Source organism: Melozone crissalis, unplaced genomic scaffold (assembly GCF_028551555.1).
Source record: "Melozone crissalis strain CALT ecotype California unplaced genomic scaffold, PUWL_Pcris_2 ptg000016l_1, whole genome shotgun sequence".
NCBI lineage: Eukaryota > Metazoa > Chordata > Aves > Passeriformes > Passerellidae > Melozone > Melozone crissalis.
In genome coordinates this window covers 11,414,023-11,432,168 of record NW_026535794.1, presented here as the reverse complement: position 1 = coordinate 11,432,168, position 18,146 = coordinate 11,414,023, and the positions used below count along the sequence as shown (strand labels likewise).

At 40.7% G+C, this 18,146-nt stretch overlaps 1 protein-coding gene across 1 annotated transcript in view; it reads left to right on the top strand.

Moving 5' to 3' along the window:
* The window catches only part of ADARB2 (adenosine deaminase RNA specific B2 (inactive)), a 308,235-nt gene that overhangs the window by 239,874 nt on the left and 50,215 nt on the right, over window positions 1-18,146 (top strand). Inside the window, exon 4 of the mRNA XM_054273803.1 lies at window positions 7,925-8,039. Within this exon, the coding sequence (XP_054129778.1) occupies window positions 7,925-8,039 (115 nt within the window). The remainder of the gene's footprint in view (window positions 1-7,924; window positions 8,040-18,146) is intronic.

The following is an 18,146-nucleotide window of genomic DNA, read 5'->3' as shown; positions in this document are numbered from 1 at the left end:
CCTGTAGTCAAGGCATATATTGAGAAAACAGACCAATTTTTTTCACTGAGCTTGTAGAATAAATTTTACTTTGATCTTTTTACTTCCCGCTGTGACTATATATTTCTTTTGAGATATTTAACACTGATTAATCTCATTTACAGGATCCCATAGTGGTACTCAGGTACAAATTCAGAAACTTTTTTCATTATGGAAGAACTTTTATCACAGCTTTTGGTTTCTAAATTTGTCCCTTCCCATTACCCCCAAATGCCCCAATAAAACTTGGGGTGTGTTTCCCCCATTTTAAACTTGATATTTATGTATAAAAATTCAATATTTTAAGACAAAAATCTGTGAACTTCTAAACAGTTCCTCTTTGCCAGTTATGACTAAAAATTTTACTGAAAATATTTATAACAAATTTTATCAGGAGACTTTTGTGGTACCTAGTAAAAGAGTTTCAGATGCAGTGGAGGTCATTCAGCTGGCATTTAGCCACTCAAGAAATATGATAAGTGAGAAACCTACCACAGTCTTTAAGCATTACTGGAGCATATGCTGGGTGTATGAACAATTCAGCAAAATCTTATTATGTTTTTTAGCAGATCTCCCCATTCATTAAAATAGGGTCAAATCTAAAACCTAAAGAGGTCATTGGGAAACCTAATGCCAAGTTTTACCAAAGAGGGACCTTAACCAATCCTCCCATTCTACCTTTTTCTCATCTTAATTTTTCCATGTATTCTGTATCCTCCCAACTCCAGCACAGGCAGTGCTATAGTTTTTATAAAGCCCCTAAGTTTACTGTGAGGCACAAAAGAAAAATGGGTGAGAGAAGGAATTGTCTTTTTTTAAATCCCATTGTTGGATCTTTTGGGGCATTTCATCATTCTTCTGTCTGCCACACAGGGACTATGTTCGAAGTCTGCTTCACACAACAGCCAGCACAGTGCTGATATTTAGTAAATGATCACTAATGACAGAAGCAACAGCGTGGAGCAAATATGTTTTGTGGGGCCTGGGAAATTAGCAGAGCAATCAGCCTCCAGCCAGGGTGAGAGAGGAGAGGGAAGTAGACAGCAAATAATCACTCTGAGCCCAGGAGTCTACTGCACAGTCTGCACAAACTGACCACGCCAGCCCAGGTCAGCTAAGCCACTGAGGAGCCTTAATAAATGCAGAGCAAATTTGGGACATTTGATGATCACAGAAATCAGGAATTCATTGAGGTAGCTCAGCATCATATGTAGCTAAAACATTTGTAATAGGACTATGAACAGATGGGGGAGGGTGGTGAAAGTGATTCTTTTGACTGAATCAATGGGATCTGTTGATCTTCCTCATCAATCTTGATAAGAAAACTGTGAGGGTACTTAGTGTCAGGAGTGCTTTATTGGAGTTTTCATTAAAAGCTCCATGTAGAAATGTGTACCCAGCTGCTGCCACATGCAGCCTGTGCAGCACAAGCCCCATCCCCCTTTAAATAGCACAACTGAGAAGACCTCTCTGAGTCAGGATGTTCACAGGATATATCAGCACAGTTCAGCTGAAATGAAACACACAGCCAAACAAAATAAAACCACAGCCATCTAAGATAAAACAAAGCCCATATACAGTGACCCTCAGGGGTAAGCCACAACCAGACATAATGATCAATACTCAGGAGTTATGATCAGTGAGAAATAATTCCTGTACATCTCAAGGAAAGAGCCACAATGAATTCCCTGGCAGAGCCTCGTTCTTTGAGTAATAATCTGCAAATGCCTGCGCATGCTGAAGGAGGGCTGAGTTATGATAGGCTGTGGACTGCAGCCTCCAGTCTGGCTGCAAAGCCCTTGTGTGACTCTGCTTGGAGGGTCTCATCCCTGACAGTGCCATTTGCCTCCCAATTTCCCTGAAATGTGGGTGAAAATTATCCCTTTTTACCAAGGAAGGAGGGTAAAGAATGAGCCCAGCTTCCAGCTCCCTCCCTCCCTCCCTTCCTTCCTCCCTCCCTCCCTTCCTTCCTTCCACCACTTCCTTCCTTCCTTCCTTCCTTCCTTCCTTCCGCCACTTCCTTCCTTCCGCCACTTCCTTCCGCCACTTCCTTCCTTCCTTCCGCCACTTCCTTCCTTCCTTCCTTCCTTCCTTCCTTCCTTCCTTCCTTCCTTCCTTCCTTCCTTCCTTCCTTCCTTCCTTCCTTCCTTCCTTCCTTCCTTCCTTCCTTCCGCCACTTCCTTCCTTCTTTCCACCACTTCCTTCCTTCCTTCCGCCACTTCCTTCCTTCCGCCACTTCCTTCCTTCCTTCTGTCCACATTCTTCTCCATTCCTCTCCACTGTGCTGGGGGAGCCCCTGGCACTAAATTGATTTCAGGAGACTGATGATGGAGGGCAAGCCACGACCCTCAGCTATTTCTCTGCTCAAGGCTGCATCTTGAAGATGATGTAGTACCTGGGAAGAGCCTGACTAATTCATTGACTTGAGGGTACAATCACTTATCAATGAATCTCCAACTAACTACAGCAAACTTATTTACAAGCCTGGGGAAAAAAAATATGTAGCAATTTGCTAAACAGCCTGACCAGGAGCAGCTCTTCAGGATTGATCTCTGTGCTGTGTTTTCCTCCCCTCCTATTTAGACAGTGAGAGTTCCCTGCAGGAAAAACATACAAACTCCCACTGTCAATGAGTGTGTGTTTCCCTCTTGGGCAGTGAAATGAACTGTGTGTGCATCTCCTTTTATCTGAAGAGAGTTGTGAACTTAATTCAACCTGATCCCCATTCATCCTGTTCAACATCTAGCCCCCAAATGTCAGTGAGATTCTGGAAATAAAGTACTTAGGAGACAGCAAAAACAGAGCCCTTAGTGATATCTGTATAGTAGAATATTTCTTCCCATCCATATGCAAATCTAACCTTTTTGATATTTCTACCCTATAAACCCTAAGACAGGATTTCAATAGAAAATGTTTACTAAAGGCTTTCTCCTTTATAATCTATTGATTTTAATATCCTTACTACTCCTGCTGAATGTCAGTTTTACCCTGAAGACTCCCATTGCAAACTTGAGCCCATTTAATTATTTATACCATTTGAAATATTAGTGCTGAGAAATCCCTAAAAGTTTTTGGTTCTGTAATGGTGTGATCTAAAGTTTGATTTTCTTTTGTGGATAACAGAAGTAATTTGATATACTAATCAAGGACAGATGAATACTTCAGACATCACAATGCAGTTATAATAGTAATGACATCTATTTTTCATCCTTCCAGACTCCTTGTATATGTTAAAATACAGCTCATTAAGTACTGTAGGATATCTCAGTGAACAATTTAGCATTATGTTTTCTTTCTTCTGCCAGCAGCCTGAGCAAGAAACTTGTTTCCATCAGAGGCAGAGGGCATTCAGGCAATATTCAATGTCTGAGTGCTACCTAGGGCAGATTTGCCCTTGGATGGGGGTCAAGGAGTCTTTTTTGCCTTACTTGTATCACTCACTGTATTCACAAGACTGACCTTGTCTGTCTGAGACAATTATTTTTTGTACAGAAGAATTTATGTGAGAACCTATGAAAAGATTTTGATAGCAGGCAAATCAAAACAGGGTATTTAAAAAAAAATCAGCACCTTGAAGGTCAATTCTTCCCCTGACTCCTGCTTTTTACTCCCAACATGCACCCAAATCCAGAGTGATGGAGCTCACCCTGCTGGCCAGGATATGGGCATGCCTGAGCTCCCATCCCTGCCACTTGAGCCTTGTCTGGAACATGCAAGAGTCAGGAATCCTTCCACTGGCTTCAGTGGTGATCTGTACCAGACCCCAGTGTTCCAAGGGGATTAAACCCCTAGGCATAAATCCCTGCTAGGTTCAGCACTTAAGAAGCGTTTCACCATTTATTCTTCTATGTAGATTGGAAAACAATTTCAAATCTCTGACTGTCCACATCTTTCTATTTTTTTCACCCCTGTCTCCCTGCCCTGGGCTTCAATTTCTCTGCCATTACATGATCAGAGCAATTGCATGCATCTCTATTAATTGTACTGAATTTCTCTTTTACAAGGTAAGCTTCTACTCTTATTTTTCCTTCATCTTCAGAAACTTTCCTTTTTTCTTTTACTAACCTGATAGCTGTTCAGAAGCTGCCAAGATGTATTTGGCTCTTGTATTTACTCCAGATGGAGACTTTTATTTTCACTCATATCTGGCAGTAGGAACTGTGGTATCACCAAACACAACTTTTCTCTGAGATTGTTTTGATAGAAGAAAAGAACCATTCCTTTTGCAGATGGTTTATAAGTTACTTCTGATGGCAGATAATGTAGTCTAGCCTGGATCCTTAAAGTTCAATAACACTCACAATAGCCATAAATAGTTGGATTTTTCTGGTTTATATCCCCTCAGGAATAACCATCTGGATATGTATCCTTTAGTAGTCTAGGATTATTGTTTAAAAGTAAAGCTAGAAAATATCTGGAATGAAATCTGTGGTTCTCCACTGAGCAGGGATAAATGCAGCCACTCTTATCTCCACTATATCTGTCCTGTGTGCATTAGATATGTCTGTAACCAGTTAAGGTTTCCTAAGAAGCATTGAGAACCAGTCTTAAGGTTCTAAATAGGCAGAAATGCTGTCACTGATTTCATTTCACAGAACTAGGTCAAGCCAAATAGCTGCTCTGGTATGTGCTAGAGGGAAAGCAGGGTGCTGCATGGATGGGTGTAGCTGAGGAACCCAATGCCACACCCAGCTTGGCCAACTTACAGGACCAGAGTATTCAAAGCTCTGAAATTAATGCTGCACAAGAAGGAGCAATCTTCAGAGTATTAAATCTCTTGTGGGGCTGAGCCATGCACCTCTTCCTTACTTTTCTCCATCTGAGAAAATAAACCACTTCTTTTCCTCCTTTCCATTTTGCTTTGGAATATCCATTTGGAAATTTAGGGCAATATGATATCCTGGAAATGACCTCTCTCAGATTAAACATTCTTCCTGGTTGTTTTTCCAGCATTCCACATGTATTCATCTTTGTTACTCCTTTGCTTCCATGAGTTTCACTGGCATCCTTTTAGGCAATGGAATCAAGACAAAAAAATGTTCGCCTGACTTAGTTTAGCTAAGAGGCTTCATGTTTAATGGATTTGCTGTTCTTTAATGTCCCAGGTCACTCCCTGAGATCAGCAAATGCTGAATTTCTTATCGCCCTTACATGTTATCTGAAGTCATGTCGTTATTTTGCCTTTAGTGAGTCTCTTTGCTCTCTGGCTTTGGAACCCACTGCCAAATGAAGTAAAGAAAGCTCTGACTATGGGGAATTTCTAAATCCAAAGTTAAAAGTTATTTGTTCTGTTTAGCATTTTTAAAATTATTCTTTTAGGAATTGTATGTGCCTCTGAGCTAATTAACTCTTAATGAGCGCAAAATGCCCTGGGATGCAGATTTGGACGGTACAGTAGAAATGCAGACTTGGATTGGACTGCAGCACTGCAGCAGATGACATTTATGATTTGATTCTTTTTTAAATGATGGTGCAGATATTTTTATTGAGATACTCTTCCCCCCCCCCCCCCCCATCCCCCCTCCCCCCACCCCATCTTTGTAGTCTAAATAAAGCTGATCAGATTTTCAGTCCACCATATGGGGCCCAGTTATATCAGTTCTGCAAAAACACTTTAGTTTTTCATTATGGATGAAGTCACTCTTCAGCAGGGAAAACAAGTTGAGAAACAAACTTTCATATTATGAAAGACAGGCAGTGTTCCAGCACTGAGCACTTAACCAGAGCATCAGGAAATCAGAACACCTGGCTGTGCCCAGCTCTGTGCTATTCCCCTGGACCAGTCCCTCACCCTGTTAGTGCCTTCACTCATTCATCTGTAAAGTGACCATAATGGTGTTTATATCACAAGGGTGCCTTGATGCCTGGCAAATGAGAATTGACCCAAAATTCATCCTTCAGAAGCTCTGTATGAGCAGTACCTCGCTCACATGGTAATTGTGGACAATTAGATTAGAAGAGCTATAAATGCAGTGGAAGTGAAATTCCATTTAGGAACTGTCAAACTGTTCTTGATAATTTTTCTTAGTTTTCATCTAATTCCAGTGTGGAATTTTGCATGCATCTCCCTGAAAGGCTTTATGTGCCTCTTTTCTTTTTCTGCAACAAGACAGCATATTTTATTCGTGTTATATTAAACTGTGTTTTGGGCAAATGGTTTGTTCCCAGAACAGTACCTTGGAAAGCTAGGTTTAGAGAAACAAGGAAAAATTATTGTGTCAAATAAATCCTATCCTCTATGTATTTGAGCAAATTGCAATCACTTACAAGGATTGTACACAGAAAAAATATTCCAGGTTTTATGAAAAGGGGTTTGCCTAAGTGTTGTTATGTTTTATTTAATTAGATTTTTTTTATACTTACCATAATAATGTTTTAAAATTAAGCTGAATTTCCACAACAAACTGTAGAAACATATGGTGTAGAGCCTGCAGAGGCACTTAATGGCAGTAGCATTACTGATATTTGTGAGTTAGAACCTGCTTTCCTCTGAGAAGTATCTGTGTGTTCTCCCAGTTTAAAACACTGTTAAACACCAACCTTTTGAATGTGTTTGGGGAGGAAAAGAATGAATGTGATCTTCTTAAATACACATTTCCTTATTTCCATGTAGCTGTTGATATTTCAGGGTGAGGGAAGTTGTGTATCAGACTCAGCATCTCCTCCATGTGTGTCATGAACACAATGAAACCAAGTGGATTAAAGGGGGTCTGTTTTACCAGGATCACCCCCAGGTAGCATATCCCAACACCAGAAGAAAAAAATGGAATTGTTTCTTCCTTGAGCCCCTTTTCCTAACAAAGGCACAATCACTTGGGGCTAACCAGATTCCAGGATGCCAGGAGGTCTCTGTCAGCACCCCAGAGTAAACTCCAGCTCCCAGGAACTGCTTCCATAAGGATTTGTAATTTTAGCTTGGTTCCCTAAAAGAAGTCGTACACCTGAAAAAAAAAAGCCATTGGATGTTACTTTTTTATGTTCAGACTTGCAAAGCACTTTAAGAACAACTCATGCTCACAAGGAGTGTTCCACTGACTTATCTCTAATGTATGCTTGAGAGGCTCAGTGCAAAACAAAATTCAGAGATTAAGTAAATGAAAAGATACCAAACATTGCAGCAGGGAATCATTCCAAGTCATGGTGCTCTCAGGAGCACCAGAGCTGGTTTATGTTCATGCTCATCCATGCAGAGTCTGCAGAATTCACTTTTTCAGACCCTTTTAATCTGCTCTGTTTTAGTAACCAGGTTCCCAAGACTCTCCCTGGTGACTGGACTCATTCATACCCGAGGGTTCAGACCACACACTCTACAGTGCCCAGTCCATGGGAAAATTTGACCTTTCAAGAAAGATTCCATGCTCAGGAAGAGACATGGCAGACCAGTCCCTCCCAGACCACTGCACACCCATGAGCTGCAAGCAACATCTTTGGCAGGATATGCAAGCAAAGATTCCCCATCATTCTGCCAAGGTAGAAGCAGGACAGATCATGGTGCTCCTCTGGCAGATTCCTGAGCTGATTGCTTTGCCTTAATAGCTGTGGGTCATTAAAAATTCACTTTGAATGCAGAAATAGGTGTTTTTTACTGATAAACCAGGCCTCAACTCAGTTCTCAGTCTTCAGTGGAAGTCTTCTTTAATGGAAAAAGATTCAGCCTCTAAATCTTCTCCCTTTACCCTCAATCCTAGTCAATATGGGTCTCTTGGCTTTCATGCAGTTAATTTTGCCATTTCTGAGGATGATGTCGAAGTTGAAGGAGGGATACTCATTTTGTCTTTGCTCAAATAGGTGGTGTTTAATTCTACCGTGGAGCTCTCAGCAGCTGACATTGCGTGACTGATCTGCAGAAATGCCCAGGTTCCTCAGTCAAAGAAGTGAAACAATTCTTTCTGACTGTCTCTTTCAGGATTTTGCTGACTCTGTATACCAAATGGTTGCACAGAAGTTCCAGGAGCTGACAGACAATTTCACTTCCATGCATGCACGCCACAAAACTCTTGCAGGCATTGTGATGACCAAAGGTAAGATATTCTCTCATTTATTTTCCTCTGGCATTTTTCATGACTAAGTAATACATTATTTACCTGGTTCACAATACTGAAGGATGACTTTACACCCACACAGAAAAAATGAATAGTAATGCAGTGAAAAGAAGCATTAAATATTTACACCTCAACTAAATTCACACAGAAAATATTGGCAACAGAGTTGAAGATTTATTCATAAATAGGTTGCTACATTTCTTTGTTTACAGGACAAAATGCAGCCCTCTCTGATTTTTCATTTCCTTATAGATGGGGGAGAGAGTTATCAATAAAAGTAGTATTATTTATTAATTACTTTCTTAGGTCTGAATACACCAAGTTCTTGTTATACAACATAAACTTTGTTTTATACTGGCAACAGAAACAAATGTGCTTTCCAGTCAAAAAAACCAAACCCACAGTATGTGTAATTTTAGTTCTGCTCTTCTCTAGCCATGGGAAATACTTACATTTACCAGCAGAAGGGCCAAAATTTGGTATTCACTCCTGTTAAGACTCGATTGATTGATACATACTGTGTGGAACTCTTCAGTGCTTTGATGAAACAGTTGCATGGATGCAAGCACCCCCCAGGTGGGGCACCTCAGTATTTATGAGGATGTCAGCAGTGGAGAGGCTTCCATAAACTTCATTCTCTCTCTGACACATGGAGCAGTGGGTCCAGGATGAGAAGATAAGCTCGGAGGGGAAAGGCATATATAATTTATCCAGGCTTTTCTCACTCCTTCCTTTCAACAATTACATTAGCTAGGTTCAGAAGGGACACTTGTGAATATTGCAAGACAGCAGGATGGAGACAGGATTTTCTGATGGATCTTTTCTAGCCACAGAGCCTAAATGCAGATAAGATTTCTGTGCTGAGCATCTCCTTTCTGATGTGAAAAGAATAAGTAACCATATTCAGTATGAAGGAAAATGAAAAGGAAGTGTGATTGACTTTGGGATGTGAAAGATGCACACTAGACCCAGCATACCTTGTCATTGTCAGATTTCTTGACTGTGGCTCTAATCAGATTTAAACAAAGCGCTATAGTTTATTTAGATGAGCTCTTTCCAAGCAGAAGCACAAGGAAGAATGTTTAAATATACTTTTAATAAGAAACTAAGCTACAGGAGCCAAGAACTGTTGCTTTAGCCACATGTAGGGGGAGAGCACAGGGGAGGTTACATTTAATGTAAGAATTGTAAGAAATGCCTGTAGGAATTTCATCCCATTCTTCTTTGACAAGGAGCTACTCCTACATTCTTATATAGACCAGCTTTATAAAGCATGATTGAGCCACTGCAGCCTTATTTCTACATGCCCAAAGAAGCACATTAAAGACCCACAATATATGAGAAGAACTGTGACTGGAAGGAGTCATAATTCCCAAAGTTATGGCTGCTGAGTGCATGCAGTGCTAGGGGAAGAAAAGGGAACTTCCAGACTTTCTTACCCTTTCTGGGCATTGGGGGCTATCTGTGTCTCTCCTTTAGAAGGCTGAAAGTGTCCTTATGTTGTTTGTTTTTTTTGGTGGGTCCCATGCCCTTAGTGGGATTTTACAAATTTGTATTTCATATTTCATCTTATTCAGCATTAGGACAAAGTATAATTTTACTTATGTTCACAAACTATTTCCCTCAAGGCTTCCTTTTCAATTCTGAATTCCCTCTCATGAATACATTCAATCTGTCAGCCATCCAATTTGTCAATATCTCACTGCTTTTGTGGAACCCAGAAAAGAAACTTGGAGATATAAGGTGATTCACAGAAGATGCAAATCTAGAAACAGCCTTATCTGAGTATATTCTGCAGGATGATTTGAGTTCTTTCCAGGACAAGAATCTCAGCCAACCAAGGCAAGATGAATCATCTGTCATTTGTGTCATTATTTTCTGTACTAAAGTTGTAGATTTGTGGTCCCTTCTTCACCATCGTTCCCAGAAGTAGCAAGGACCTCAACACACACTTTTCAAAGATAGCACAGGCAGGTTTTCCACATCAAATGAGTACAAATTCCCTGTGTTTTTAACAAAAAAAAATGGCAGAAGCTGTCTTAGATCTCTGTAAACAATTTACTAATGACATCAACAAAAACAAATCTGGAAATGTCTTGTTGCATTCAGTACCATAAGTGACAAAAACTGATTTGTTTTTACCTTCACTTCAATTTACTGTCATCCTGACTAGAAGCAGATTTATCTGTGCTTGTACAGTTTCCAGGCAAAGCTGGTAAAAAGCACAATGGGATTTTGTGATAACTGCTGTTAAGATAATGCAAGATCTCTACAGACAAAAAAAGAAGTGCGCTAGATTGGTTTTCTTTTTCTGAACTCTGACATTTTTTCTGTCATTTCAATTTCCCAGGGAAACCAAAGAGAATTACGTTTGGCCACTGTAATTGACTTATGCTGTAGCACCCGGGGCAAATTCCAATGCGTAAGAAAGAAAAAAATGTGGAAAATTATGTTATTGATGGACTGAGAATGTTATACAGTAATAAAATGCTAGTCAGTGAAACAGGCAGTCCAAAGCACTTAGAAATGCTTTGCTCTGAATTGTGATGACAATTAAAATCTCCATGCTTTTTTGTGAAAGTAAGTTTAGTTGTTTAGCAGACATCAAGATAATCTTAAAAGTATTGGCCTAGGCAGGAGCAATTTACCACACTAGATAGCAGCTGATGTGATCTTGTCTGATGTAATACAATAATTGAATATAATAATAACTAAAAAACTCACATAACTGATCTTGAACTAAATGTTTCAAAAGATTGAAGAGTTTAAGTCAATTATTTAATGGTTATAATGTATAATGTTATAATGTATTTGAAATCTGCCAGTTCTCTAACATATTCTAATTTTGTTGAAACACACTCAGAGATTTTTCTCTCAAAAATTGTTTGATCGATTCTAAGAAAAATTGTTTAACAAGTGAGTGCATTCAAGTCTTCCTCATACAGCAAGCTATAATCCAAGACTATCTTCAAGTAGAACAATAAGTACTATTGTAGCATAATATTTATATGAGGACCTATGTTTTACTGCACATTGACTCTCCACAGCAGATCTGCCAATTTCTCTGAAGATATGATGAATTCACACATGTTAAATTAAGAACATCAGTTCACCTGTAGAAAAGATATTCTGGATAACACCATGTCGAACACAAGGCATCAGCTCAGAACTTGCATTATATGATGCAAGTCAACTTCCCTCATCATGTTTTGCATTAGTGGCTAAAACACAATTGATGACACAACATTTTGGCTATGTGCTTGCCAAGTGCCAAGACTGTCTCTCTCTCCTATCCCCAACAAGTAAACTGGAGGCGAGCAAGAGGCTGAGAGGGGACACGGCCAGGACAGGTGTCCTCAGCTGATGGAGGGAGTATTTCTTGCCGTAAGACACTGTGCTCAGCAGTAAAAATCTGGGGAGAGGGGAAGGGGGAGATAAATGGGTTTATGGCATTTGTCTTGCCAAGCAACCATGAACTATCATTATATCAATGCATTAGTCTTGCCTTCCTTCTGTTTCTTCCACACAGAAGAGTGGAATGAGCAAGAGGCTGTGTGGGTGTTTGGCTCTTGGCCAGGATCAGCCAATATTTCATTTCAACAGCAGCTGTTTCTTGATGTTTCTGGTTGTCAGGGAAAGATGACCCACCAGCTCCCCATCCTTCTGTCTCTTAGGTGCAATTTGGACATCTTATTTTGACTCACTGCTCTGCTGTATCTTTCTATTGAAAAGTTTTCAGACAGAAGTAGTTTTCAATATTGTTGTTGTTATTGTTATGTCAGTTGATACATTTGAAAAAATGAAGGGCAAGCAAGCTATTATTTTCTAACACGAGGCAACAAATGCAAAACCAGAGCACTCTCACATACCTCTGGGTCTGATGCCCAGAGTCACAGATTCTGGGGTGACAGGAGGAGCCCCTGTGGTCCCACCATGGGTCACCAGGCAGGAAAGCACACAGAGCATCGAGGGGACAGTGTGGCAGTGCTGCCTGTCCCCCAGAGCTGGGAGGAAGGAAGTCCCAGGGCAGAGCAGAGCAGGGTGAGAGCCTCACACTGAGTGCTGTGATCTAAAGACTGGTGGCATTCACACTGTTTATTGGCATCACAGAGAGAGTTTGGCTTTTGCTCTACCTGAAATCACCAGGCACAGTAAAGAATTCCTGTCACTCAATAAAGAGGTGATCTATTATCGCTGAGGTCCACTTTGCAAAAAAAACCCTGCTGTAATCATTAGGGACAAAATGAAACTGCTATTTAAACACAATTTCCCCATTTGTGTTTGACAAATCTTAGCAGCTTAAATACTGATAGGAACTTTTTGTCATGCTTTCTGTTAAAAATGAAGCATTAAGAAAGTTCAGTCCTTTTCACGGCAGTGTAACATTCATAGGAAAAAGATTATGAGTTGATTCTTCACTTCAATTTTCTCTCTTCTACATATATATATTTTTTTTTAAGGCTGACAATCATTTTGATGTTAAAAGCAAATTAGGAGGTCTTCTCAGTTATCTTGTGTGAAATAATGATGAACTGGACAAAAGAGCCCTAAATAGAAATTTCATGCTGTGATAAAAGATGGGAAATTATCATCCGTATCTCATGAAATGGATCTTAATCATTGCTAAGTGGAACAACAGGAAAAAAGTAAAGTTGACAATATGTCTCCATGGATCTTTCCAGTAACATTAAGATTCACAAAGCCTGGCTTTTAAGTACAATCAGAAATACTGCTGTCCAATTGATTTCTAATCCTCAGTATGAGTAGGAAAGTTGCAAAGCAGCAGAATACAGTAGAACATCCAGGCCATGTGGAGGGCACCAATTTGCTCCATCCCATCCTGCACTTGAGTAGCCAAACTAGTTAGAGAAAATGTGAATGATTTACAGATTACTGCCCAGAGCAGATTCCTTCAGGAAGAGAGGCACAGGAGGAATTTAGGCTCCTGGATCCCATTTTCATAGTTAGATGGGTGCTAAAACCTGGTCCTAGTGAGATTCAGTGTTTCCATGAGATTTTAAACTTCTGAAATCAAAACTGAGTGCCCAAACTGCTGACATCCCTTTGAAGATCTCAGAAGGTCTCTTCAACTACTGCTGCCTGATGCTCTCAAGGACATGGCACAAAGTCATTTGACATTCTTGTAAACATTATTGACTTCTTACATCTGCCAAGGTTGACACTTCACCAGTAGATGACAGTTTTTCTCAAAATAGTTTAAACTAGGTAAATAGATATGTAGTTAGAACCATATATGTCACTCTTTATCAGAAATCTGGTTTCCTCATCTTATAAACCCTAAACCATTAATCTACAGATTCACTCTAAATAGTTTTGAACCCCATAAGACTATCCCTTTTCCACAGCTGCAACTCTATTCCTGGATTTTGTAATGTGCACCTGTAATGGGCATAATCTCATATTCCTGCAGCTCAAGAGACTTAGGTTTCCAAATTCCACCTCAAAGAACATTTGAGGTTTTGTAGTTAAAACTCTGGCTCCACCAGAGCAATCACTTCTATTAAAATGTGGGTTTAGGCATCATGAGGAGTCCCCCTACAAGAGCAACTTTGAGAGTTTCTTCATCATTTCTGTCAAATAAGGGCTAAGGAACAGAAAGTGGTTGAAGACAGATTACTTGGAAATAGAAAATATGAGATGGGACACAATCTTGCAGCCTTGCACAGAGCAGGAAAAAAACCAGCTTCAGGGACAATTCTCCAGGCCAGGTTATATGTTTTGCATTAAAAAAAAAACCAGGGAGAAATGCAGGCACCAGCTGGGAGTAAGTACAGAACCAGAGCTTCACTTTTGGGGATGAGCACCCCAACATGCATACACACAGCCTCTCATTGCTGTTACTGTCTAACCTAATTCCATCCTCTTAGCTGTTTGGTGGCACAGGTTCAGAAGGAGCAGGACAAAACACCCCTCTCATATCAGCAGTTTTAGGCACTGTCAGGAAAATGGGAAGGGAGCTGAGTCCCTCATTTCTCAGCAGCTGAAGCAGCTGCCGGTGTCTCTAGCACATGGCACTGCTGACCTCAGGGCAGCTTCAGCTCCCCACTCTGCCCACAGGTTGCTCTGGTTCCCATCTCTTCTCAGACACTGAGCCCTTTACCTCCCTGAACATTTACTGACTCTGGATTTAGTTTTCCATTCCTGCTGTTCAAAGTATTTTTCTGATTGAAACCCCTCTCAAAACCTGGATGCAGACAAGGCCTTGGCTCTGTGTCACATACAATTGCATTGGGCACAAGGATGGGTGTAATAATTAGCATAAAACATGGAAATTAAAAATAGGCACTTCTGTTTCGTAAGTGTGTCAAGCAAGGAGTTGGCAAGGTCAGACTTGCATTCTGCTCTGTGATAAGGCAAACTGGAAGCTGTCCCAATGTCAACACCAGGAGTGCATCTCACCCTAAAAAAAGAAATTTCTTTGGTGAATGAAGGTTTGGAAATCATTGCTTTCACTTTACCAACCTAGTAAAATACATAGGAAGATGTTTTTAGATGCAAGTACACCAAAGAATATTACAAGAAATACAATTTTAAAAAATCCCACGTAAAATTAAGTTCCTCTTGCACTTAACTGCCAAAATTCATATTCAAGATTTCATTCTTTCTCACTGTAATTTAGAATCTTACTACATCTAAAACTGTCAATTTACTTAATGCTCAGATATCAGTGGCACAACATTTATTAGAGAAACACAGATATCTGCAGTCAGGACATGGCAGGAAAGTGCAATTCAGTCCTGCTTTAAAATTAGGAATTATGTGCAAGCTCTCTTCTTGAGGAGAGTATTCAAATTCACATGAAAGGAAAAAACCCTCAAAAAACTTTGATACTGCCACTACAAATTTAGATTTTTTTTTTTTTAAATCCTCAAGGGAGGTGAGGAGGTGAAGCATGCCTGGCCTGGCTGACCCTCCTCCCTCTCAGGATTTGCAAAGCCCACACTGAGGAAAGGAAGGGAAGGTAAAGGGCGCTGGTGCTCACAAACACAGCACTGTCTCCTTGCACACTCTCCAGAAGCAAAGCTGATGGGATTTCTTTCTTTTGGTCCACTGAGGGGAGGGAAGAAATGGACCATAGAAATTAGAACTGGTAGAGACCACTAAGTCATCCAGTCCATTTCCCTGCAAGCATAAGATTGTTCCCAAGTGCTCTTTCCAGTCTAGATTTAAATTATTCAATTAACAATGGGGCTTTCAACAGTACCTTGGGAGACCATTCGAGCCTAATGGATCTCATTGTTAATAATTTTCACCAGTTACTCAGCCTGACTTTTATTTTCTTTGATGTCATCTCAGGACCTCAGTTCTGCTGCTCTAAATTTAGTGCCCACTTCTCTCCTTGGGGTTTGCACCTTTCAGATACTCAGAAACACGCACACCATGTTCATAGTTTGCATATTCAATTTTTGTACTCTCTCCTGCTGGGTCACTCTTCTCTGCAGCCCCCAGCAGCCTTGCCTTTGTTTTCTGATTCCCTTCCACTTGGGCAACCTCCTCACCATTCTTTTCCACACTGGAAATCCACCTTTTGAATGAGTTTTAATGGAAAGCCTTGCACAAAAATTTCTTGCAAAATGGATTAGCACAAGAATCCTTTCTCAGGCATCCCATAGTGTGAGCAAACAGTGCAAAATGGGCTTGTGTCAGAAAGAGATTTTTGTTTCAGAGGAACTGAATTTGGAACTTATGTACAAGTGCACTCCCCCACCCCTCCTCACCCCCGTGGCTTTGGGCAAAATTTACTGTGGCTGACAGTGAAAGGAGAGCCATGGCCACTGTCACACAATGCCCTGGCTCTTGCTTCCAGCACAGAGGGGGCAGAGATCAGGGCAGAGAGGACTCTGACTCTGTCCCTGCTCCTTCACTGATGAAGATGAAGAGCTCTGCAAAGAATAGCTGTCCCTACCTCCACAGTCAGAGGGAGGGCTACTTAACACATTAATAAGGGAAGAAAATATGAGGCTCTCAGAGACCCTCTCTACACCCTTTCTTTCCACAGAAATACAATATATTCACTTACACATAACCCACATTTTGATGTAAGGAAATCCCTGTGTAACTCCAATGTTTCAAAGACGGTTCCATTTATACCCCTAAATATCTGTAACCTCACTGCTAGCCACTTCTTTGTTCCTCTTATTTGCCAGCTGTGTATCAGCCTTTGATTCAGACTTCTGCCATTCCATTTCCTAAGACCTCAACATGCTTCTTTCTTCCCATATTTTAGTCAGCTGCTTCACATCAGCTGCTCCCATCCACCTCAGGGGTGTTCTTTGGGACATCCACTGTGAGCTACAGTTCTTTGGGATATCCTGTGTGGGTTGCAGCCACAGTGCCCACTGAAGTCACAGGTTCCTGTTTGTCACTGGAATTACCACAATCACTTCCACAGGTACAATAGAAAATGGAGAGAAAAAATGAGCTGCAGCAGTCTTTATGGCTGGCAGATAAATGCATCCTGTGCATTGATATATGCATACTATTAATCCTCCCTGCTGTACACAGTTCTTCTCTTATGGCTACAATTCTTTAATTTATTTTTTTTGTCATTAGTATGGTTTTGTTCCCCATGCAGAGCTGGGGACAGCAGAGTTCTCTGTGTCAGGAGTCCAAATCCTACATCAAAACTGAGGAGCAAGGTACAATGTCCCACACACCAGCCCCTCAATCCTCAGCTCCCTCCTTGCACATACATCTTGATTTTACTCCTCTTGAAGCCTCAGAATAGAGGGGGCTGTAGATGCATCACCAAGCTGTGGGGAAAATGCACTGATGGACCTGGGTAAACACATCCCTCATCTCTAACCATAGACCTACCCCTCATGTAAGCACTAACATCCAGGGGCAATGGTTTCCATTTCCAGATAAATATGTCCTTTCCTGGGTTTTTTTGAGGGACAATATGGGGAGAAGAGCTCTTTGCCTCTTTGGCAGTATTTTCTGTGGGACATTGCCCACTCCTGGGGTGGCAGGCTCTGCACAGGGCTCTGCAGAGGTTCAAGGATCTGCCTGGGGACAGTGGGGTGGGTGCAGGACTGTGCCCACAGCACACCCCTGCAGACAGCTTTTCCAGCATCACTGCCCTTTCATGTCTTGACTATCTCTTATTACAAAATTAAAGCCATTCTAAGAATGTGATAGGGCTGCCAGGGAAGAAGATAAGAGAAAATTATGCAGGACTTGTCAGTGCTATGTAACATCAAGAAATTTTTCTTCCCTAAACAAACCTGAAATGGAAACCTGAACTTATTCAGCTGTGAGTAGAGGGTATTAAAAAAAAAAAAACCAACCCTCCTCTGTGATCAGAGCTCAATTAAGCTGCCTTGAAAATTATTCCAAATACACTTTTTTCAGATAACAATAGACAATCCCTTTGACTGATTTGTTAAAAAAGGTAAAGAAAGAGCATAAAATTATTGCTTATCAGAGAGAGAAGCAGCACCATTTAAAATAACATGAAATTGTATCCCATGAATTATTCAGGAGGGCTGATGTTACACTATCATTATTTCTGGCTTTCCTTTTTACTGCATTGCATTTTGTGCAAGTTGTCTCCCACCCAATAAAAGAGGTGTGAGTTTTCTTAATTAATCAAACCTGATTTTTCTGATTTTTTTTTTTTCTAATTTAAAATGAATATATTTCGAGCATTGAGCTGTCTTCACGGTGTCAAGCTGAAAAAGAAGATGGATTTCACTACCACCAGCAGGGTCTAAAACATGCAGTGCCATAGTCACTTGCATACTGACTGGTGCTTCTCTACGTGTCATGCCAGCTGCTGAGAAACCAAAGTGTGATCCCAGTTGTATCCTGGCATTAGCAGTTATAAACTCCATCCTGTTCTCTGTGAGTTGGGCTCTCTGAATTTCTCAGCTCTCTGATGCACAGCCCGTGTGATTTGCTGATTGCAGGTACCAGTCTACACCTCCTGCGATTTCCTCAGGGTTTTAATTTTTCTTTTCCAACACAAAAATATGCAAGGCTACCAACTCATTCTTGTGGAAGTTCCTAATTATCATAGCCCACTAGAAGAGTAACTCCTTTAAAATCAGTGGAAGCATTGAC